At 40.7% G+C, this 24317-nt stretch overlaps 2 protein-coding genes across 2 annotated transcripts in view; one reads left to right on the top strand and one right to left on the bottom strand.

The window, feature by feature from the left end:
• Window positions 1-1309: 1309 nt before the first annotated feature.
• Window positions 1310-13413, top strand: IRAK1BP1 (interleukin 1 receptor associated kinase 1 binding protein 1). Its single transcript, XM_064412499.1, has 4 exons — window positions 1310-1616; window positions 8095-8160; window positions 11972-12102; window positions 13100-13413. Exons 1-4 carry the CDS (start codon window positions 1350-1352, stop codon window positions 13368-13370), a joined length of 735 nt encoding a protein of 244 aa, XP_064268569.1. The 5' UTR covers window positions 1310-1349; the 3' UTR covers window positions 13371-13413.
• Window positions 13414-13713: 300 nt separating this feature from the next.
• The window catches only part of PHIP (pleckstrin homology domain interacting protein), a 122297-nt gene continuing 111693 nt past the window's right edge, over window positions 13714-24317 (bottom strand). Inside the window, exons 43-45 of the mRNA XM_064412494.1 lie at window positions 23869-24297; window positions 20401-21954; window positions 13714-18772 (exon numbers count right to left, since the gene is read on the bottom strand). The gene's annotated coding sequence lies outside the window, so the exon portion shown is untranslated. The remainder of the gene's footprint in view (window positions 18773-20400; window positions 21955-23868; window positions 24298-24317) is intronic.

Raw genomic sequence — 24317 nt, forward strand, 5'->3', positions numbered from 1 at the left:
TACCATTCCAGTCTCTGTGCTAGATTACAGATTTCAGGTAATCAAAACACAACGTATCACAAATGTAAACAGCAAGAGTTTACTAGAGTCTTTCCCAAGAATCGTCACACCAAGAAGACTAGACATACAGAGCTAATCACTGAGCTACTCATTTCGTTGTCACTCTGACCAGCTGAAGAACTGGGTTGAAAAGCATCTCATGAAGTTCAGCAAGGGAAAACACCAAAACCTGCAGCCGGGGTGGAACAACGCTGTGCACCAGTGCACATTGGGGCTTCACTGGCGGGAAAGCAGAAAAGGACAACAGGTGGATCATGGACCCCATGGCAAAGTAGGCCAGCTGCATTCTGGGGTGCATTGGGGGAAGCATTTCCAGCAGGTCAAGGATCCTTCCGCTTTGCTGAGCACTAGTGAGGCACCCCTGGAGTGTTGCCTGGATTCCCCAACACAAGGAAGATATGAACATAATGAAGAAAGTGCAACAAAAGGCTGTGAACATGATGAAGGGACTGGAGCATCTCTCTTAGGAGGAAGGGTTGACAGAGCTGGAACCACAGCCTAGAAAAAGATCAGGGAGATCTTATCAGTCTATATTTAGATGTCTGATGGATGGAAGACTTGGAAGCCAGGCTGCCTTCTGTGTTGCCCCGTGACAGGACGCAGTGAACAGACATTAAAACACATGACACTCCAGGTGAACATAAAAACCCTACATTTTTACTCCGAGTATGGTCAAACGCTGACTTGGGTTGCTCAGAGAGGTTCTGGAGCCTCCATCATTTGAAATATTAAAAATGCAACGGCACATGGACCTAGGCAACCTGCTGTGGCTGCCCCTGTTTGGGCCCGGCCATGAACCTTGTCCTTTGTCGTGTGCTTAGTCACTTTCATGGCTGGGTACCACCCTCGGACACTGCCATGGCAGCGTCCCCTCCCTGAGGAGTGGAGGAACTTCCCAGGCAACCAGCGACAGGATAGGAAGATATACTCTTAAACTGCACCAATGAGGTTTAGGTTGGATTTTAGGAAGAATTTCTTCACAGAAAGAGTGATTATAAACCAGAAAGGAATGTTCAGGGAGATGTGGGAGTCACCGTCCCGGGAGGTGTTTTAGGAAAGACTGGACGTGCCACTCTGTGCCATGGTTTAATTGGCATGGTGGTGTCCGGTCATAGGTCGCACTCGATGATCCCAGAGGTCTTTTCCACCCCTAACGACGCCGTGACGAGGCGGTCCCGGCGGGAGCGGCGGGCTCCGGGCCCGCGCGGCGGCGGCCGGGAGCGGGCGGCGCTGTGACGTGGCGCCCCAGGGTTGCCATGGTGCCGTGAGGGGCCGCCATAGCCGCGGCCATGGCGCCGCCCGCGCCGCCTCCCTCACGCGTCTTCGCCGAGCTCGACCTGGCCCCGTCCCCGGCCCCGGAGGGACGCGTCGAGCCTGCGGCGCTGCCCGGGCGGGAGGTGCATGTGAGCGGCAGCGCGGAGCTCAGCGCCCGCCCGGACCGGGCGCGGGTGTCGCTGCGGCTCGGCAGCCGCAAGGAGGCGGCCGTGGCGGCGCGGAGCAGCGTGTCCCGCCGGCTGCAGTACATCGCCCACAGCGCCCGCCTGCACGGCGTCCCGGTGAGCTCACGGGCCCGCTGCTGAGGCGCCGGGGCGTCCCCAGGGGCAAGGCGGGGCGGGGGGGCAGCAGGCGGGGCAGTTCCCGGTTCCCGGGGCAGTTCCCGGTCCCGCTCGGCAGCCGGCGGGGTGCGGTGCATTCCCGCCGGAGCGGCGCTCAGGGCCTTGGTGCCGGCGGGAAGCAGGGGAGTGACGGGTTTGGAGGTCTCGGTGCCTCGGGAACCGCTGGGAAAGCCTGCCGCTCTTTGGAAGGCTGCAGGCAGGAAAAGGTGGAATGTCGCTACCCGGGCTATCCAACAGGTTGCTTGTTAAGCATGTGGAAGCCATCCTGCTTGGACGCCCACGGTGGTGGAATCGCCGCCCCTGGAGGCGTTTAAGGAAGGGCTGGACGTGGCTCCCAGTGCCATGGTCTCGTTGGCATAGTGGCGTTGGGTCTAAGGGTGCACTCTGTCATACCAGAGGTCTTTTCCAACTTCATTCTGTGATTTGTTCGCGTAATACAGTATTCGCCCGTGCATGCGGGTGAAACCGATGAAGTTGTACACAGCAGCATGACCTGTACCTGTGTGTGTCAGTCACTGTGATTACCAGAGCTTAGCAGCAAATACATACAGAGCTCTTTCCTCTCTCTCTTTCTTGTTCTACTTAAGTAGAGAGTATGGAAAACATGGGGTATGATCAAGATAGCTTGGGTTGCTCAGAAAAGTTCTGGAGTCTCCAGAAGTGACAGAAGCCCTTTGGACCCAGAAAGTTCCTTTACCACAATGAGTATTTTAGCCTCTGGAAGTAATTTTGCAGCAATGAAAAAAGCACAGACTTACCTTTAAAGCTCTGTCCAAACAGTAAATGCTCCATAAGGGTGATATTTGACCTTACAACTGTGCTGATGATGCTTTTGGATTTCGCAAAAGAGTTTTGGACAGTGTTCCACACACGGGGCTCTTAAAAACAGAAAGAACCTGGTCTTTTATGGAATAAGCATTTGTTTTCAAAAGTTACTTCTTACTGAAGTTCCCTAGGGGATTTGTGCCTTTTGAGTGTATTCACAGTTAAGCTGGGGGAAAAGGGAGATGATAGAGTTTGCTGTTAACACCATATTATTCAGTGGAGTTAAAAAGAATTGCAGAAGGGTTTCCTGATACTGCGTGATGTTACAGTGCAAGCCAGAGTTAGTAAATGCAAAGTAAGAGAGCAAGTTACTCACCCTAAACAGTGATGTGCCCACAGTGAAATTGCATGCACACATTTCAGGTGCTGCATGCGTTTGAAGATAAGTACTGGCGCCAGCTTTTCACTTCCCAAACAAAATAGGATTCCATGGGGTTTTTTTGAACTGTTACGGTGTTGCTGTAGCATCTATACAAATTGTTCAGGAATAAAGAAGGCAGTAAAGAAGACCACTTAGCCCCTGAAAAAGCTCATATTGCAGCTCTGGGACTAGATGACAAGGGGACATGGAGGCTGCTTTAGGCAAGGTATTGATCATGGCTGGGTGCCTGTCTGTCACAGCAGCATTTGTCCTGGGTGCCATTGCCAACAGGATGACTCGTTCAGCCAAAACTGGTGCAGTTTTGAAAGGGATTACAGATTAAATGCCTTCAGTGTCTGTTAAATTAGTTAACAGTAGTTTAGAGTGGTGGATTTTAAGAGGAATGGGAGTGAACAAAGTAATTCAGCATGCATTCATTATTATTAGTAGAGAAAATGTTGACCTTTGTATCCACCACCATGGTGAGCTGTCAGATTATGGGGCATTTTTGTCCTGACTGTAATTAAATAGTTCTTCAGAGCGTGGCTATATTAAAAAAGTTGCAGATATTTACCCTACAGTGAATCTGAAAACTGACTTCCAGTTTTGACTTGATACTGATTGAATTGGGACAGCAAGGAGCATCCAACATGTAGTGGCTGGCACACAAGAGTAGGCAGGGTGTTAAATAGGTGAGGGTGCTTTAGAGGGGCTGTGTGCACCACTTCAGGCTAGAAAAAGGGATTGCAAACTGAAGTACAACTTGGACAAACAAATGATTTTATTTGGGTTTATAACAGTCAGGTTCAGAAAAGAAATGTGAGCAGGCAAGCAGGGTGGAAAGTGGGCTGTTTTTACAATGTGAGAGTATTCGGTGTCTTATTATAGTTACAATAATTTCACAGTAATCTTTTTCTCTTTCAAAGATGCTATGTGTTGGAGAATGGAAATGTTCTTTGCACTTAGTTGAGAGACTGTGAAATGCTGCTTGAGTTGTGTGTTTCTCAGTGTTAGCAAAGTGTTAGCTCTAGGGAACTCTGAGAAAAACAACATGAAGTTATTTTTTTTTCAGAGTAGTTCCCCACGGTATAATTTTTAGTGCTTTGTTTCATCCAGTTTTAAATCACTCTACTGGAGCTTTTATTTGCCTTGCAGCTTTTCCACTAACAACTCTCACTGCTGGCAATTTGTTCTTAACTGCGTTTGCTAACTTCACTTGCAGCTAATACCATTCTAGACAACTGTAAAATTAATCTCTCTTCACAGTCTCCATATGGTTCTAGTTGTTGCAAGCCTATCTAAGGCCTCTTTAGAAATCATCTAACTATGCTATATATTTATTTTTAATTAATCCACAGAACAATTTTCTTAACCCTTATTGTTGCTATGGTAGAAAGTCTGTGAGATCAGAAGTGCATAACCTTTGCAGCAGCAGGAGCTTGCATTAGCAGCTTCTCAGGAGGCCTGGGGGCAGCACCTGATTTCCATATACATTTACACAGGATTTTAATCAGAAATAGATGCACATAGTGGCATTTATTTATAGAGTGCTGTAAGTATATGCAGCACTTCAGAGCACAGAATGTGGTTTCCCCATTGATTTTACTTTCCCTGCAGCCTTCAAAGCAATCTCCCTTAATCAGCCCAGCTGCTCAAAAGTAACATTTTCTTCTCTTTCTCTAGAAGCAAACAGATTTTATATTTTCCAGCTGTGATTTATTTGGGGAGTGGTGTGGAGATGACACTTGCTTTCTTTAATGGCTCTATCTAACTGTTGGCATTGGCACCTTGTTTAAAATAGCAGTGATAATATTTGTTGTACCTGTCAGAGTGTTACAGAACAAAGCAAACCATCTAGCAAAATATATCTGGTAGGCTCTGGGTTAGAGATTGTCTGAACTGGGATACCTCCCGTGGATTTATGTGCAATATTCTTCATATTTCAAACTTCTTCAGGAGTCACAGTTATGGATGTACATCCATACAATCAGTTAAAAAAGGTTTTAAAGTTTGCTCACTTAGTTGCAAAATCTTCCAATGTCAGTTTATCCCTGACTGAAGGTAAAAACCTGTGTAAGGCATCACCTTTTTTATATTACCACATATATAAAGAAATATCTGCAGAGTACCCTGCATTTGCTGAGTACAAATCTGCTTTTTGTCTTTCTTGTAATAACTGTTACATATACTTCCGTTATTTCTTCTTCATTCAGCAGAAACTTTTTCACCATTGTTTTTTGGGGTATCATTCTGTCATCTCATGCCAAATAGATGTGTGGGGGTGAGAGGCTGGAGCACAGCTACCCAATCCCAGAAGGTGCTCACCATCCTTAACTATCTGGAGGCACTGTGGATGACTGTCAGGAGACAGGAGCGTACATGAACACTCTCATTAACCATTCCCATAGTGCCAAGAACAAAAATGCCATGATCAGATGAAAGAAGCTAACTCTTTTGATTGTTCAGATAGCTTTATTTTTGATAATGTGAAGTTATACTGGATATATCAGTTCAAATGTGCAAGTAGACTGCAAGAAACATTTTCAAGTGTCTCCAGGTATTTTTTATTTACAGTTACACATATCAGCATACATTACCCAACAGGCATACGTTCCAAACTGTAAACACTTTCCCTTGCTCAGGCTTGGCTTGTGTGTCAGAAAAAGGTCTCATAGTTTTGTTAAGTCATTAGCCAGGAGCAGAACATAATTTTATGTGCAGATGGGCTGTTCTCTCAGTGTGTTGTTGCATATTTCTCTCCTTGAAGTGTGCTTTTGCTAACATTTATTTTTGTCCCTGTTCTCTTCTGGGGAAAAGAGCAGTAATTCCTATAACCAGCCAGTGTCATCAGGGTGGGCACGATGGTCCTGTGACTACGACATTGTTCAGAATTAGCAGGTAGGAGGAAGGGCTATAAAAGGTTGTGTTCAGTTGAAAACAGTGAAAATATAAAGCAAAGCAATTTCTAGACTTGACATGCTCAATGGGATATTGACTGTCTTTTTCATTTTTGTTTATTTTAGAGTGCCTGAAGCAGTGATGTCATGCCACATAAAAATTAAGCTTTTTAAGCAGAATTCACAAGTGTGATTCTGTTAAGAGTTGTTCAATGGCTTCTGGGGTGATTGAGATACCAGTATTGTTATATTGGTTTAATTATTTTCTGTGATTCTTGGCCCACAGATTTAGAAAGTGGAGAAAGTTATTCCGTATGTCCAGAACACCTGAAGTGCAGTTTTCCTAAGTCACAGTGAAAAGTATTTATTCTGTGGCTATTGCAATCAAATCGGTATTTCCTCAGCCGAAATATGAATAGTAGACATAAACAGTAGGGAAGAAAAATTTTTGCTTTTGAAGTAGTCTCAGTCTTGATTTCAATTTAAAATTCTGTTGTCTCCTACCTGTCTTTTCCATATCTTTGTGTGAGCACAGTCAGAAACAGAAGCGAAGTATCTAACAGAAAATGTATCACAGAAGGCCACCTTGTTACGACTTCAGCAATTATTTCTTCTATTTATCTTCAGTAGCACATACAGCTACTGTCAAATTTGGTGGGATTAAAATTAGCTGTGAAGGAAATTTTTTAATACATGGTGCAAAATTATCTTTCACTCCATAGCATATTGATCTTGCCATAGCACTCGGTGCCACGGGATGGCAGTGTCCTTAAGTACACAGGAACTTTGGGAGGGCACAGCCAAATTCCAAGGCTTGGATCTCTCAGCAGGAAAGAGAACCTGTTTTTAAAAAAGGATTGAGGAGAGGGGACAGGGGAAAGCAAATGCATTTTTTCTGTGTTTACAATTGTGTTACAGCACAGCTATTTCTGTAAGATACGAGTTCTAGTAGTTTGTGTTTTCTGTGTGGTAATTTCTATAAGATACATGAAACCTCTGGGGGAAAATCTTTCTTGGCAATTGTAATTGAATTCTACCATAACGAGTAAGATTTACTCCATCCTGTAAATTAAATGAGCTGTTGGTGCTAGACTGTCTTGATCACTCTTTAGCAAATCCCAGCCAGCCACATAAAAGAAAAAATACAGCTTTTATGGGCTACTGGCCCTTGCTAATCCTTGCCCTAACTAGAAGAGACTTTCTGAAAATATCTAAAAATAGGACTGTTGTGCTTGAATTTGAGCACTACCAATCAATCATGGTACAAATTTTGAAATTTCAGTTTTTTGTAGACTTTTGTTCAATGGTAATAAAACCATATAATACTTTAAAAGGAGAATGCTTCTCATAGTTAATATCATTTGCATAAACTTATGCATGCTACATGATAAACTTGAAGACTTGAGCGTCTGTAGGAAATTCTCCGACACAAAGCATCTTTTGAATGTCAACATTGAAGGCAAATATTTCCTATGCAAATAAATCTAGTAAATAAAACTTCTTTAGTAATTGGAAGGCTGGGTATCTGCTTTACTGAAGTTCATGGGTGTTACACACAAAGCTGCAGTTAAACTGTAGGCTGTGCTTTTTTTTGCTATGTTAGAGTAATTTCATAATAAATTGTTCGTTCAAAGTGTTTACTGCAGAGCAAAGTGGGTGAAAGATATGTGACTGTTAGACCAGCAGCAAGCTGGTCAAATATTCACATGTAACTGCAGTTATTCTGTATCTTCCCAAGTTCAGTATCTTATTTATGTGTCCTACAGGATTTGCCAGTGCTCTGTGCAGCCATTATGTTGACCAATGTAGCTGCTGTTGATGCCGAGGCATCACTGGTGGAACAGCCTCTTTCAAGGGTTACCATTATGCCAGAATAATAGCTGTTCAATCTTTGTTCATATGACCTTGATACAAGCTGCTGCTACTGCTGCTGCTAAAATATCTTAAAATAGGGGCCTAAAAAGCACTTCTCACATACTAACTTTCTAAAAGCAATTGAAGCTTCTAGATTTCTTGTACCAGGTGAATTTACAGTTACACACTAATACACACAGCTTCTACCTAGCAGCCACTTTTATGACCTAATTGTTCTCTTCAAAGGAATAGCAGCAAAATCACATTATAGAGCTACTGTATAATTGACTTGGAAAAATTCAAGAAATCTTTAACATCCTGCTAGTTTTTAACTGAAGATACTTGCATGGAAAATTCAAAATTTCTGTTGCAAAGTCATAAGTAATATGCCAAAACAGTTCAGGTTTTATAGGACACCATGTACATACAGCAGATGCTTAATTTCTGTCTTTTAAGGTTATATTCCTCTACTTTGTTTTAGGAAGAAAATATGACTGTAACAGAAGATTTTAGTAGAGTAGAAAATACTTACCAAATGGAAGCAGAGGTATGTATTCAACCTAACCAAAAATAAAATTATAGAATAAAAAGTGTGTCAAGGACCTATAAAAATTTGCAGACTATCTTTTCTCAGACCAAGGAACATAACAGCAGCATAGTCCAAAAAAACTACTTAAGGACTGCAGTTTATAGCAGAGTTCAGCTGCAGTCTTGTGTTGTGTGCAGAACTGTTTTCTTCTCAGATGAATGTGTGCTTTTCAAATGTTACCTGATGCTACAGACTGGCATATTTGGTTCTGGGGCAGTATGAGCAAACCAACAATTCGGAACTTTCCTTCACGTATAGCCCTTCCTACCCTCTGCTTCTTGCAAGGAGTTGGTGAGTTCAGGAAGCTGCCCCAGTTAATAACCTTTTTTTTTTTCCCAGCTCAGCTTTCTTTTTTTTTTTTCATTATTTTAGCTCCTTGAACTGGGAGCAAATGCAAATTGTGCTTAGGTCACAGTTGCAGAGCACCTGGATTTTGCTCTGTTCTGTGCAACTCTGCCATCAGCTTGCTCTAAGTAAAGGTAATTGTTTCCTGGGTAATTGGCTCAGAATTTTGTAGGTAAAAAGTGCTCTGTGAAATGTAGATATTGTGGGAATAATCCCATTTACTTCAGTATCTGGTAAGGGAAGTATGTATTTGCACATTCATGCCATAGTAGGAAATAAATGCTGTGCTGAAACATTCACTGAGGGAAATTATGTGTGTTCAGCTAATGTATTTTTTAGACCATAAAACTTTAATCACTACCCAGCAAATTTAGAGATCCTTACAAAGTAAACCTTGAAGCCTGCAATAAAATGATAGCTGGTTTATAGAGCTGTGGTTTAGAGTCCTCTTAAACAGGTTCAGCCTCCTTAGTTTGCTTGCTTTAAGGCATATTTTCATCTAAATAACACCAATAAATACAGAAATGATTGAGAATTTGGAGAATAAAATTTGGATTTTAAAATGAGTCTTAAGATACTTAAGTGGTGTGCATCAGTGTCATGTTCTGAATTACTTCATCTTCCTCATGGAGACACTACTACCTTGAGAGCTTAAATCACCATGTTTTATAGATTACCTGTACTTAAAAATTAATAAAACCCTATTATTAATTATTGTATGAATTATTGTTTAGGCTGCAGACAAGCTTAGGCTTACAACTTCAGTCTTAAGTGGTCACTTAACCAATTATCCATCTTCTGCTATTAGTTTTTATACAACAAGGATTATATGTGGAAAACTACTTGCTTAGATTTAGTCTTGATTTGTAAGCAGCTTGGACCAGCTGTAATTGCTGTTGCAAAGTTTTGTGGTTGCCTGGGACCCCAGGGGCTGGAACTGGAAGAATCCAGCCACGGTGCTGCTGTTTTGGCTGCCCTGCATGCTGAGGTAGCAGTGTGGCCACTCTTAATGCAGAGATCAGTCTCTTCCTTGCTTCTCCCTGTATGTACATCCTTGTTTTATTAGTGCAGTTTCATAATCCAGTGAGGTTCCATTGACAAGCATGTTTGCCTACTTCAGCAATATAAATGAATTTAAAACTCACTTCCATTCACTTCTCTGTTAAAGTTTGCCATTATATCTGTGTTATATGTAAAGTCTTGGATGTGCTATTTTACTTCATCCTGTAAATTCTTTACCATTTGTCTCCTCTAAAGAATTTTTAGAAGACTGAAAAATTCCCAGGCGTGTAGCTATTTAAAAGTATAATGAAGAATTCAAGATATTCTTTCAATTGTAAGGAGATAATTTTAATTCATGCTATAACAAAGGAAAGTATGCAGAAGAATCAAGTTGTGTATAAGATCACAAAGCTTAATATCTTTATCATAATAGTTCATTTATTGCATGACATTCTCATGGGAGGAAGATTATGTTGGTTTTGTGCATTTCTTAATACACTTGCCTCCTTATAAACCATAACTTCTTGTCATTTGCAGCCTTATCCAAACCTTGGAATGTCTCTAATAGTTTTGCATAGCTTCATGTTACTTTTTCACACTTTTTAACCTTAATAATTGATGAAGTTAAAACATTTATTTGCATTTTAATGTTGAAGTATTCTCTGTAATTGTAAGTGGAAAGCATTAGATGTAGCTTTAAATGAAAATTGTGATTTCTTTTTTTGGGGGGACAGCAAAATCAGCTATTGCTCAGTTGTTTTCTGCTCTTGAGAGTACTTGATCAAGTGCTTTTTGTTTAACAGTAAAGTTCCTGGGTGCCCAAAAGTGCCCCAGCCTGATCAATTTATCTCCAGCTTAAGACCCATAGTTCTTTTGTTTCATCATTTTTTTTTTCATCTCCTAGAAGGAATAAATCTTGTAAATACTGATGGCAATCTGGAAAACACTATGACAGTCCTCATAGTGAGACTTTCCACAAAATACAGCTATGACAGTTTCCTGGCAAAACATCACAGGGGGATGTAGGCTTTTTATATGTATGGCAAAAACTCCCACTGAAGAAAAAACTGTAGGTGTAGCCTCATCTTCAGTCTCTATTCAATTGACACTGCACCTTTCAGAGCCACTGAACCAGTGCAAGGATCTAAGCCAGGGTAAGGTTCAGGTACTACACCAAAAGGCTAACAAGATGGGAGCCTTAATTACTTTTTACCTTACTCTGCATATGAAGTAGCTCCCTCCTCACTCACTGAGAGATTCAGCTTCCTTGAATTACCTCATTCTGCACAAGGTAAATCTCTGGGATGCACACAGGAAGCTGCTGCAGTGCCACTGACATGCTGTAACTGGGATTTCTGTGTCATGTCCCTTCACTGTGACTTGCAGTCACATAGACTGCAGCAGCCATGGGGGCAGCTCTATGTCCCAGGTGGTGGCAGTAGAATTTTCTTTACTGCAGGTTTTTTCTTCCACTCCTGTGGAAGCTGTATTAGTATGCAAAAAGAATGGAGCTGGGGATAAGAAAGAAGGTGAACCTGACTCATGGTCAGAGTGCTGTACTGGAAGTGAAGTTTTAGTTTTAAAAAAAAAAAAAAAAGAAAAGTTAGGGATCCAGGATTTCTGATTCCTCAATGCTGTATCAGCTCAGTGTCATTGCTTCAGTCCTGGCAGCTGTGCTTTGCCACAGAGAAAAACTGGCTTCTGCCTGGAAAGTTGCTGCCTGGCTGGACTTTCCACCAGGAAAACTGTTGGGCTCTGGATCCAGGGCTGATAGTGATTGCTGTTTCATAGCATTTGGGAAGGACCTGAATTTCTAGTGTATCTTCATTTAATGCTTCTTAAAGCCAGAGACTGTTAGGTGTTTAAATTGTTTTTAAGTGTGAAGTGCCCAGTTCCCTCTCAGCACTGCAGTGAGTCTGTTCAGACAATACAGGATTTGGAGCCCACTGCAAGCTGAACTGGGCGTGGCTTAACTTAACCTCATAGCTGCGGTTTCTTTAATGCTTGGAATTAAAATGTATTTTTCCTTCATGTGCAATGTTTTCCACATCATTTTGTATGAGCTTCTGCATAATTAATATCTAGCAATCTAAGAAGGGACAAACCAGGATGCATCTAGTCATGTGCACCAGAACACGTTCATTCTTCAGATTGTCTGCATACCAAGAATTCTGTATTTCCTGAGGAATGGATTTCTTAATCCTCAATTTTAAACTATTTACTTCTTTCTGTTGCAAACCTAATGCTAGTCTCTAGGGCTATATAAAAGTCTTATAAGTTCATAAATGTTGGAGTTGTATACAGCACTAGTATGTTTAATTACCTTGTAGATGTCTGGCCTTATACTGATTTAAATAAAAGTGTTGAGTAATAGTGGAAAATGAAGATATTACTCATGTGATGTCTGTTCACTCACTCCCAGGTCTGTATCATATTCAGTGATTTTGGAAAAATGCAGAATGTTTGCAATCTACTCATTGAGAAGCTAGGAACCTCTGTTACCATCAATCCACCTCATTTCTACCATACCCCTGAAGCCATAGACACACTTCGGTAAGTCCTCTCACACACCAAAAATCTCACAGCCTCAGTTAATATGAATACATAATTTATGCTGTTTGCAATGGGAGCAAGTAGTTTCCTTCACACCTATTAATATTTATGTTAGAGATTTCAGTATTTAAGTATAACTTATAAATTAATGCTGTTCAGCCTAGAAGATGGAATTTGTTCTTGTCCCTGTGCAAAAGCAGAATGTAATAAAAATTATTTTCCCACTGATTTTCACTGGAGTATAATCTGCTGTGAATCTTAGGTCAACAGAATTTGGCTTTGATTACATCATCATGCATAGATTTCATTTGTATTTATTCATGAGGAGGGTGCAAGTGTGTTACCAGGTGTTGATAATTTCAAGTACCTTTACCAATTCCCAGTACTGTTAGCTGGCATGATCTGGAAAGAACCATGTGTAGCACTTCTCAGCATCAAAACATGCTGCCCTGAAGCTCACAATCTTGATCTGTTTGCAGCATTGACTATTCACAGTCCAGGCTTCTCTCACTAAGTGGGAGGGACAGAAGGAAGTTTAGTCTTGGTTGGGGTTTTGCCTCTTGTAAGAAAAGAACTGCCTGGTCCAAGCAGCAAGCTTAATTAGCTGCTGTTAAAGGTTCCAGAGATGCCAAAAGTTGAATGTCAGAGGTATCTACAGGAGATCAGGAAACATGGCCAGTGACGTTAAGCAGGTGCTAATATACCTTGCAGCTGAGCCACTGAAATGCCTGGAGCAAGGGTTGAACTCAGCGTGGATGCCTGCAGCATGCAGGTGTTAGGAATGCTTGATCTCATCGGAATTAGTGAGGATGCTGACATTTGCTCCACACACTGTCCCCTCAATACCCAAGCTGTGGCTCAGAAGCTGGGGAAAGGTGATGTGCCTTAGCATCTCTGCAGTTACAAAACCTGCGACGTTAAAAACAAAAGGCTTGGCAGGAACACTGGTACATCAGTTGAACCTGCTTGTTATTGTGCTGCTGCTTCCACCTCTCAGCCGCCAAGTGTGTGTCACTGCCGTTGGAAACACGCGCCGGAAAGCCCAGGAAGTCTGTCGACTGTTTGGCCAGGCATTGGGAAAGCCTTTATTGATAAAAGAAGAGGAAACAAAAGAATGGGGAGGCCACATAGACAGTCACCTGTCATTCTCTGCTGATTCACAGACTCTGCAAGAAAGAATCCAGAATGCTACTGCTTATGCTTCTTGTAGAGTGTTTGCTGTGTTTGAGATAAAGGGAAAAGAAAACAGGAGAAACAAGTTGCCCTAGAAACCTTGAAATCCTACACATCTTAATAAAATTTTTATGCTTTCTTGTGGTTTTTGATGGTTTTTTTACTTCATTCTTGTGGTAAGTCTATCCCCTAAAATTAAGGTTACAGTTAATTCTGAAAGTACAGTTCACAACTTTTTTTTCTTTTTTTTCCCCTGTAAAACAGCAACATATTTGATGTGCCAAACATTTGGCAGACCTGGCTGAAACTGTGCTATATCTGAAACTGCACTTACCTTTCCTCCCAAAACTGGAAGGAAATTAATCCCCATTGCTGAGTTGTGACAAACTGAACGTGTATTGTGTTTGCTTCTGACAAAAGTGAATGTCCAACATAAAACCTGCTTAGGAATGTTTTATTTCATCATAGGAAAAAATATACATTTTGTCCTGGTGTCTGTTTGCTCTGTTGTATGGATGTACATTAGACGTACAGACACTGAAGTACTCAGTCATGAGGGTAGAGTTTTTTCAACCATGGCTGCATAATGTATTTTGATCCATCATATCCACTGAAGTAGGTTTCCATATCAGGGTGATACACCTGAGAAAAAAATATGTCAAGTTGAAGAAGCATCAGAATTGACAATAAACTGATACTTAATTTAAGTATTGAAGTTACTACATTGTTTGAAAACTCCTGATGAATTTTTAATGTACATAGAGGTAATTTCAATGGCATTTTCTGTGTACCATAACCATAACCATCAGAATAGCAGCTCTCTCCAAGTACTTTACAAATGTTGAAGAGTTCTCATGAGATGTTACAAGCTAGATTTACACCAGCATCAGTGTTTAAAATCAGCATTGTTTCTTACTGAAGTAGTTTCCACTTGTGTTGCTGTTAGATATTTGGTATTTCTTTTAGCTGGATCAGTTATCTAATCCAATGAGGCAGCAGGAACAGTAAAGAAGTGGTGAGGGAAATGATGAAGACAGACCCAGGTTATGGCCTTAGGTCCAACATGAAGATGCAAACCCACCAAGGACAATCCAAGCCTTGTCTTGATGCAGGAAGCCCACAATGAGTGGCTCAGAACTGTCAGCTGGGAAAGGGTCATGACAAGTCTAAGAATTTTCTGATCTCTCAACTCTTCAAGAAATTACTATGCCTATTAGGCTGTACAAAAGGCTGAGTGAGGGCAGTCCACAGAGCTTTTGAACTTGAGGCATGACTCACCATCTGGTATTAATAAGCTAGACAACTTTGAAGTACCTGGTTTTGTGAGTTTGTTACCAATAGTTTCTCTAATAATCTGCGTGGAGAATTAATCTGCCACATGCCACATATCAAATAAAACTATTTGATACCTTAAAAGTTAATTCCACAAGGTAAATATTTAAGATGAAGTATCTGTTTCTCCTGATGGAGTATTAAGGAAATTGAAGATAGCCAGCTAACTGGCATAGTGGAAAGTGCATTTTCTAGACAGTGTATGCAGAATCCAGTTTTAAATATTTATGATACTCATCTAGAACAGCATAGTTTCTGCTCCTAAATTGAGGCATTTTGGCATATTCTATATTACGATTGGTGGCTACACCAGAATGGACTGAACTAAGGCTTCGCCTAAATAAGAGGTGATTGTGTCACACTGTGGTTTATGTGCAGCAGCACCGTTTTGAGAGAGAGCATGGAGAGTCTTCAGGCCAATCTGACTTACACAATTCCTTTGGGAGGTTTTCCCAAAAGGCAGAGGAATGTGCCAATTTTAATCTGCTCTGTTTGACTAGACCAAGTGTCTCTTGTTAGATGAATGGTTCATATACTTACTGTTTTTTTAAATACAGACCCTGCCACTGTCCACAGAGAAGGCATCCACAACAGCATAGGGGTCCCTTGCAAAAAGCCACCTTGCATGCATGCATGCCTGAAGGCTTTTTTCTGGCTCAGAGTCTCAGACTAGTCTAAAAATCAGGTGTGCCTTGCATAAGCCGGGAATCAAAAGCTACTTCAACCCCGATACACAAAACAGAATTTTTGGCTCCCGAAGAGTTTTGCAGTTAAGAAAGGAGACATTCTTCAGTCTGAGCAGGAGCTGTTTGAAATGGAGATTTTTTCAGAGTAGAATTGAGAAACCAGCATACTTTGCTAGATCCCCAGAAATCACAAAACAAAAGCCTGTCTGTAACAGCCTATATATAATGGAAACCAAGTTGCAAAAACACTTACAAACCTCAGCAGCTGGATACCTTAAAATGAGTATTACCTGTGTTTGGTCATTTTTCAGCTTCAAAAACCTATGCTTGAAAGTACAGCAGTAATTTGTTTATCTGCTTTCTCTATTAGTTTTCACTAACTTTGCATCCTAGCTAGCATCTATTAAGCCAAAGGTCAGCCAACTTTTAAACATATAGGACAACAATCAATTTGCAACTGAATAAAAATAAATATTACCTCTAATCCCATAATAACTGTTATCTCTTCCTCAGAAACATAAGCTGTAGATTTGCCAAATCCATTTGCTTTGTTAATTAGAATTCGATAGCGAGGAGTATCTTTCAGATCCTGTAAAAATAGAAAGAAAATAAATAGCCTCAAAGAGAGATGATGACTAAAGATTACATATTATAATCAGTTAACTTTCAGTGGCTTTACAGAACCTAAATCCACCTGAGATACAGATGTGTATGTATATATATATGTGTGTGTGTGTACATATATATGTGCATATATATATATATGTATATACACATCCAGTTAGTTTTTATGATTTTACCAATGTCAGAATTAAATATAAAGAATCAGAACTGCAGCACATGAAGTTCTTGGCATATCTGAAACATTTTTTAAGAGTCAAGAGTTTAATTAGCTTTTTCTTGCACACCTTGCAAGAAACAAGACTTACAATAACCTTGCTTTTTGTACATAGGCCCAATGGCCATCTGCTACCACCCTTTTTACTTTACAAGTGACAACTGAACTCCAAGAGAGGAAGACACAAGTTCAGAACATAGTGCCACCTCCAACAACCATGGTCCCTGAAAAGAGCTAAGGCAACTTCTATGTGTATATAAACATGAATCTTCCAACAAAGAAGTGCCTGTGAAAACAAATCCTGGGCCAGGGATTATGGGCCATGATATTCACTGCTATCCGTAAACATTCCAGCCCAAAGTAACCCACGATTTAAACACAAAAAAGTGATGGATGAATACAGATGAAGTTTATGAAGCAATCAGTATCAATCAATGAACAGGCAGTGGCCTCTGCTCAGGGATTTCATAAAGACCTGGAAGTCAGAGGAAGGCAAGGAAAAGTTAGGCTGAAAACCTGGCTGATGTTTTAAGGGATTTACAAGGACCAAGCTCAGTAAGCTGCAGCCTAAGCCTAATGTCAGAAGGCATTTTGCAAAGTGCTTATGACATGATAGGCAAAGGCCATTAAAACCTCAAAACCAACAAAAGATGCTTACACTCCTTCATCGCTTTTGAAATTAAAACAATAAAGATGAACACAAGGCCACTGGGACAGCAGAACAATGTAAGGTACATAAAAAGAATCAGTGTCTGCTGGGAAATTCTTGGGGGTTCAGGTGGTGATAACACTACTGAGAGGAGAAAAGAAAGCAAGGATGCAGGTGTTTTAGAAGCCAAAGATAAGGGATAGTTGGATAAAATTACATCAGGGAAGGAACCAAATGCACAAAATGGGACTGAATGTCAGTTCCCAGCTGAACATTAATCTTCTGCTATAGGCGAATATTTTTACGTTTTCCTCATTTTCAGACCTCTGATTAAATGATTTGTGTCGTCCTGCCACTTAAGCAGCATGTTGGTGGTATGCAGAGTATGCAGCACTGTATTACCAGATTAGCACTGTCAACAAGGATTTAGTATCTGATTTTCAAATACAAGGACTTAAGCAAGAGAAATTCAAAGGCTTTAAGAATTCTAAAAATATGGTTTTAAATAGATTTACACTCCAAGTAACCAGATCCTCAACAACATTGCTTTCTTACTGAAATTGATTAAACACAGAAGATTATTTGCATTTCTTAGGTGCAGTGAAGATGCCACCAATTATGGCTAGCCAGATAAAGGACTTAACAGCTTCTCAACTTCAATGACACAGCAGGAGAAATCCATTCAGACGTCATAGGTTGACACTGGTACTTTAAATACAAAGTGAGAAGTTTTAATTTGAGATATGGCCACTACAGTCGTGACCAGCGAAGCTTAGCCACTCAGTGGTGTAAAAGCCAAGCTATACTGGGACCACAGTGCAGAAGCAGCAAAGGTACCACTCAGCTGTACAGGTGATACAGAACTCTGGAGCATTTCCCACTAGGATAGCAGGAAGTTGGTCTGTACCAGTGTTCCTGAGGGTATGTTAACCTGAGTTATTCTGTGTATATATTAATAAAGCAAGCATTTCGTATATTCAAACCTGTTTCACTGGAGTATATCTAGGCTGTAGTTGTTCTTCTGGAGTGTTAGCTTTTACATCCCATCCGACAATGACTCCTGAGTAGCCAAATCTTCTGTGAATTATTACCTGACCCACACAGAACTTAACATATTCAGGCTTTGGACTGTGAACCTGAGTTGATTCTAATTTAACAAAAAAAGAGACTTAGCAGGGATATAAATTTGATCAGATATATTAAACATTTTAACAGAAATTATTCTGACTTCTACCTGAAGGGAACTGATAATTAGATTAATAGGGGAATTAAAGAAGAATGGGTGCTTTGTTTCTTTCTGCCAGAACTATATTTTACAATATTTTTATAAAATTACTATATTTTACAAAGGAACATCCACTAAGAAAGACACTTTTCTATTTGTATGCATTTGACTTAGGGATCTTAACAGAATTTTAGAAAGCATTAACAGGTGTGTGCATTGACAGTTGCTTAAGCCTTACATACAGTATTTTACAGTGCTTACATGTGGTAACTTACTGTGATATTCTTTTTTGCCAATTTAGGTTACAGAATTATTCTATTCAGACTGATTAGGTGCTTTTTTCCAGGAACAAAGTGGTCAACTATTTCTTTTACCTTCTATGAAATTGGTCTAAATCAGTTCATTTGATCAAGTGAAAGCTGTACCACTGTTTCACAGGTCAATACAAAATACTTACACTGATGTATTCAGTAAAATACATATAGTTACATCATATTGATACTATTACACAATATGGGAAAGAGTTCTTGGATTTTATGTTTACTGTTTTGCTTACTGAATATTATCAATCATGTTTAGAGAGACGAAAAAAGGAAAACAGTCTGCCATTTACAAATTAAGTAAAGAAATCCACTTAAGAAGCCTTATAGACAGCATCATGAGTCAAATATAAAAGGATTGCAAACATTTCAATACCTGCAAGATAAGAATGGGGTTTTGCTTCATCATCACCACTTTCGGTTTTGTTCTCTCCATAGTACCAATTCCTAAAATGTAAAATTAATAACTCAACGTGCAAACAAGTTCTTTAGAAGATGAGTTTTAATAATAATCAGAAGGTTATTATCTTGAGTGGGATACTGCAAAGCCATAGATACAAACTTCTCTACGATTTGAAGCCTGCACAAGTTTTACATTAAAAACACTTCTAAGGAATACAGAAGAAAAAGGAATTTGATTCAACAGGAAAAAGAGGAAACTAATTTTATAGAGGTGAGAAAACACTGTTCTGCATTCTAACAGCATGATTCTTCAGTATCTTTTGTAAAGTCTTTAAAAATTTATTTATACTCTTATGGACAAGGTGTCTGGCAATGAGTCCCTGCCTAAGGCTGCAGTAGGTGTAGCTTTTCCTTCTGCACTAGACTGAATTTCATCTGAATTTAAAAGGTGGGCAGTAGGGGACAGACATGTTTAGAAAGGGGAAATTACTAACATTTTTAATTGCTATAGTGATAATGTGTAAAAAAACAGTGAGAAAATGGAACATTTCCTTCTGCTGTCGATGTAACAGCAGCAGTCAATGAGCAGAGGTGTTTGGGTAACATTCTGCATCCATATTAGCCAGCAAACCATTGGTGCCAAAGAACTACAGGTTGTCCTTGTCTCCTTCCTCTTCGATGGTCCCTTTCAGTCTCACTCCCTTCACCCTGCCTGGAGGAAAGTGAGAGCAGGTTCCTGTGCAAACTGGTTTTTTTTTCCAAAAGTTTGGTTTAGCTTACATGTGTAGAAAGACTTAAGGCTGACAAGTACCTCTTAACAGAAAGAGGAATGGGCAAAATCTTAATGTGTCTAACTGCTTTGTTAAAACAGCAGCTAATATAAAAGGTTTCAAATGACATTATTTTTAGGATAACCAATTCTTTATAAATATTCAGAAGACACAAACAGCTCTAAGTATATACAGATAATCAATGGATCATTTGATCTTTGCAGGCTTTATCTTTAGATATGCATGGAGCTTTCCATGAAGTTGAGAAGCAGTGTATGGTGAACCTTAGAAGAGCACAGTTTCTGATTCCATTCATAGACCATTCCCCTAGGTTTTGCTGGGAGCGAAACTAAGTCAGGGTGCTTCACAGTTCAGAGGACTTGACACCCTTGATTATTGTACATGGATCAAGAATAAAGGACCTTTGAAGGTCCATACAAAGTAAAACCTTTTGAATATTTCTACTGCACAAGAATTAAATCTCACAAATAAGCCCTTCAACAAACCGAAAGTCCATGAAGTCTTCTTAAATTAAAATGGTGTGTATGTATGAATGGATATAATTTTATTTTTTCTAGACCAATCATTGTTACATGACCAGTAATCAAAATTTCACTACTTCTTAGCCCACAGATTTTCTGTCTGTGATTCCTAATTCAGATTTTCTTGAACTACAATATAGAACATAAGATATCCATCCAATGCTAAAGCATCTGATCCTACAAACATGTAGTTGCTTACAGACATTAATTTGGCTAATTGCTCTGCCTTCAGAGTCAGATAAATTTTGAGGATAACATGTATAGGATTATTGCCATGAGTTACGTTTAGTTTCACATGAAGTTCAGTTATGATGTTTGTGTAGAAACTTCCAGATCAGTCTGAGAAGCAAATGAGAGATACTTCCCCCACGGCACACCTTCCTGCTCAGAACAGACCATGGCTGACATCTCCTAGGTGCAGACAGTAACACCCTACCTTGTCTTCGAGAGCCACAGCTTTAAACAATCTGCCCACGCATCCAGACGCAAGTAAGATCTTGTTGAGATTCTCCAAGAGGCAATTATCCTTTAGGAGTAAAAATGGCCATCATATTGTTTTTAAAACCTTCTCTAGTATTCTTATACAGATTTTTAATATTTAAACTTAGAAGTTTCACTTCCGTAGCAAAGAGAATAAAGGGTCAGTGACCATGAACAATTTCTCCTCAAGATTAATATCAACACTGCAAATGAATATTCTTTCAATCATCACTTGTACCAGTAAACCATATGTAAATTTTGGAAAATACCTTTTTTCATTACAAGATTGCTTTTTTCCTGTACTCAGACCATAGGAATTGTTAAACTACATTCAGATTCTGCAACTTCAACGGTTATTCGAGAATAGAGAGCATGAGATATATTTTAAATGGTGTACATAATCAAAAGACTATTAAAAAAGCTTACAGGTTTTTACATAAATCTAAATAATAAGTGGTTGATTCATTCTGTGAGGCCTGAAAATTATTTCACTCTGGGTTTTTATGCATAAGCCAAGCCTAGTTCTCATTTCATCAGACCAATCTTTTGCTCTTCCTGCTTCATGTGGTGGAATTCCACAGGTGAACCACACAGGCAGTGCACTGCACAGGCCACATGTACAACTGAGTCTCTCTTTGCATGGTTCATTTTCAAGATGCCAATGTTTGCCAATGGACACCACAATCAAAAATTTGGACCTGATGTAATAGTCTCCACTTTTTACTTGGAGATATGTATGTGGGATTCTGTCAATACACAGCTTCTTAATTCACAGACAAAATGGCACTCCTTACTTAGCTCTTATCGTTGTCACTGCCTTAAGTCACTTACTGTGAATGAATTTTATAGGTTAAGAGTCTGCACTGACTCATACTATGCAAGAAAATATTTCATAACAGTAAATGTCAAAAGGTGATGGAAAATTAGAACAACTGTTACTTAGAAACAAATGTTTAATTTTCATCTTTTGAAAGGGATATAACCCTTAGTAACGTATATTGGAATGTCCCAAAAAATAATGAGGTTAAGGCACTCATGCAGATATATAAGATTTTTGTGTGAAGAAATCAACAATTGCTGTTTGAATTTTGAAACTAAATACAGTCATATTAAGCCACAAAAATGCCTGAGGTGTGATTTAAATGTTGGTTCTGTATAGGAATAGCCAACCCACCCACACTTCAGCTTTCCAGGACAAAGTGTCATTGGGGATGAGAAAGAGAACTCTCTTACAAATAAATGCAGTAGGCAAGGGGAGCCTTACAACCTTTCTGTTATTTGGATGCGCTCGGCAGAATCTGTTCCGTACCACTGAGATATTAAATACTGTGCAGGAAGAGCAAAGAGCAGCATGGAAATCTGCAGAGCTGCAGCTGCATTGATGTGAGGCATTCCAACAGGAAGTTTCGTCAAAGACACTTCACTGCTCCCTACTCTGAAAAGAGGAAGAGAAAAATTTTAAAAAGAGACAAAATATGTAGCTGTGAGCTTTGCTAGATGTGTAGAACTTAAAAGTTTCCTTCTGGTTCACAATATTATGTACAATCTGTACTCAGGCATTTTGGTTACAGCTGGAGCACACTTAATTTAGGCCACTTCAACTGCATTAAATTTCATGGTACTTATAAAAGCTAATAGAAGACTAAAGTACACAAGACACCAAAAACCTGCTTTTAAGATTTATACAGGCATCTCTTTTGTCTGTAAACAGAGAGGGGGAAAAAAAGAAAAAGGAACTGGGAATTTGTATGGTTGTCCAATTTGCAGTAAAAAGCTGCTGTCTGTAAACCAAATTTGTTGTGCTGCTTTGTCACCTGATTCAGTGCGTTAAACATGTCTGGCATACCAGATTGATGGCCTCAAAAATAATCTGTTTGGATTCAGTGATAATTGCACATCTGACAGAACTAAGGGGTTTTTCTTTCAGGTTGAAGGCAACTTACAACATTGTATCAGGTTGATAATGTGCCACAGTCCCACCACTAGATCAGAAAAGGATTTGACATCACCTCTCATTCCCATAGGCACCTGAAACACCATACCAGTGCATATTCATTACTCTTTCCTCCTTCCCCAAATGATCAAGATATTCACCTTCACCTGAGGAGCATTTACTGTCTTCACATCTGGGAGGCTTTTTCAAATCAGAACTAAGATGGGCTGAAATCTGAGACTTTAGTCTTTTACACTTGTGTTCTCAGAGTACCCAGGTTTACTGCAGCATTCACCCACTCTGTTCTCCAGGAGCAGCTGTTACAGTTCCTGCTCTCTCCTGGAGTGGAATACTCAGCCCGCAAGCAGAAGCAATTCAGTACAGGATCCCAGTTGCTTCTAGATCCTGCTGTCCTAATTTATGTACTATGTAATATACAAAGCACATGTGCACATGGAAAGGTAGATTTATGAAAACTGCCCAACAAAAGCAGTCAAGATCACAAAACAATGCCAAAGGAGGTTCAAAGAATATTGTAAGGAATATGAAAACATCTTAGTGTGTGATGAAGCCTTACCACAAACTGTATTTTTCACTTCTGCATCATTTGCTTTAGAACCACCAGTAAAGAAAAAACATCTCCTAATCGCCTTTTAGATGTTATCAGTAGCTGTAGAGTACTTGGTTAGCCTTGTGTGTTGTGGGGGGAGGAAGAGTCACAGTTCAGCCAGAGTCATGAGCGAGGCAGGAGGGCTGGACACGACCCGGGGGTCGCTGCCGCGCTGCCCTCTGCACTTACACGGTGCGGCAGTACAACTTCTGCCGCTGCACATCTTCCTCCCGTCTCTAAAATCGGCATTTTGAGCAGCCGGATCCCTCAGACAGAAGGGATGCGGTAGGACACGGTTTGTCCGAATCCAAACATTTTTGTGCATATTTGGAAGCACCCGAACGCCTGCGAGAAGCGCGTTGTGCCTGCACCCCGGAGCGGGGGCCGAGCCGCAGCAGCCCCGAGCCGGCAGCGCCGGGGGAGCCGCAGCGCCTCTGCTCCTGTCCCGGCCCCGCTGAGCCCCGCTCCGGCCCCGCGCGGCACGGCACGGCCCGGCCCGACTGCGCGCCCAGGCGGGCTGCAGGTGGGCCCGAGGGGAGGGTTGTGCCCTCCCCTGCACAACAACGCCCTAAAGCACCCCGGAGAGGCGAGAGCCGAGCCTGAACCCGGGCCAGGCTCTCACCTTTTCCTCACACAAAAAGCTCTAAGGGCAGAAGGGTTCAGAATTTCTTAATCTCAAAACGCAACAAACACCCGCAAAGACTTTTTACACTCCGACAGTTTTAGAGAGATTCAAATAAAGAAATAAAAAGTTTAAATTTATCTCTTCAGACTAACAAAGAAAGTAACATTTTCAATTTCCTTACCTAGGTATTTTTTTCTGTGAATGTGGATGAACAAGTGGCTTGAACCGGCTATGAATAGAAGTCCGGTGGTAGTTCTCTCATATGAAGTTTATGCAAAATATGTCATAGCACAGCTCTGTAAGCCAGCCTCATGTCGTGCCTCCCACAACGCTGTTGGTACTTCAGAGAGCAGCTGGTGCAGCCCCTGGCCCGGCTTTGTCACAGCTGGATGCCGGCACAGCTGAAGCAGGAGCTCCCCAGTGGTTTCCATAGCGCACGTGTCAGCAACAGAAACTCCGCGGCTGCCCCTGCTGGGCTGCTGCAGGGGCGTCAAAGCCGGCCAGGAGCCTCATCCGTGTCACGGATTTCTGTGGTGTCAGTACAACAGCAAGCAGATTTGCTGATGGCACCCAAATCACAGTGGGAGCAAACAGAGGAGGCAGACTCAAACTGCAAATGATCCAGAGAGA

This window comes from Passer domesticus, chromosome 3, assembly GCF_036417665.1.
Source record: "Passer domesticus isolate bPasDom1 chromosome 3, bPasDom1.hap1, whole genome shotgun sequence".
In the NCBI taxonomy this organism is placed as follows: Eukaryota; Metazoa; Chordata; class Aves; order Passeriformes; family Passeridae; genus Passer; species Passer domesticus.

What these genes read in the sequence shown, in the direction of transcription:
- IRAK1BP1 (XM_064412499.1), top strand. Translation starts at nt 1,350, where the DNA reads ATGGCGCCGCCCGCGCCGCCTCCCTCACGCGTCTTCGCCGAGCTCGAC. An exon ending in CCCGCCTGCACGGCGTCCCG is followed by an intron (nt 1,617 to 8,094) that starts GTGAGCTCACGG and finishes ACTTTGTTTTAG; the next exon opens with GAAGAAAATATGACTGTAAC. An exon ending in CTTACCAAATGGAAGCAGAG is followed by an intron (nt 8,161 to 11,971) that starts GTATGTATTCAA and finishes ACTCACTCCCAG; the next exon opens with GTCTGTATCATATTCAGTGA.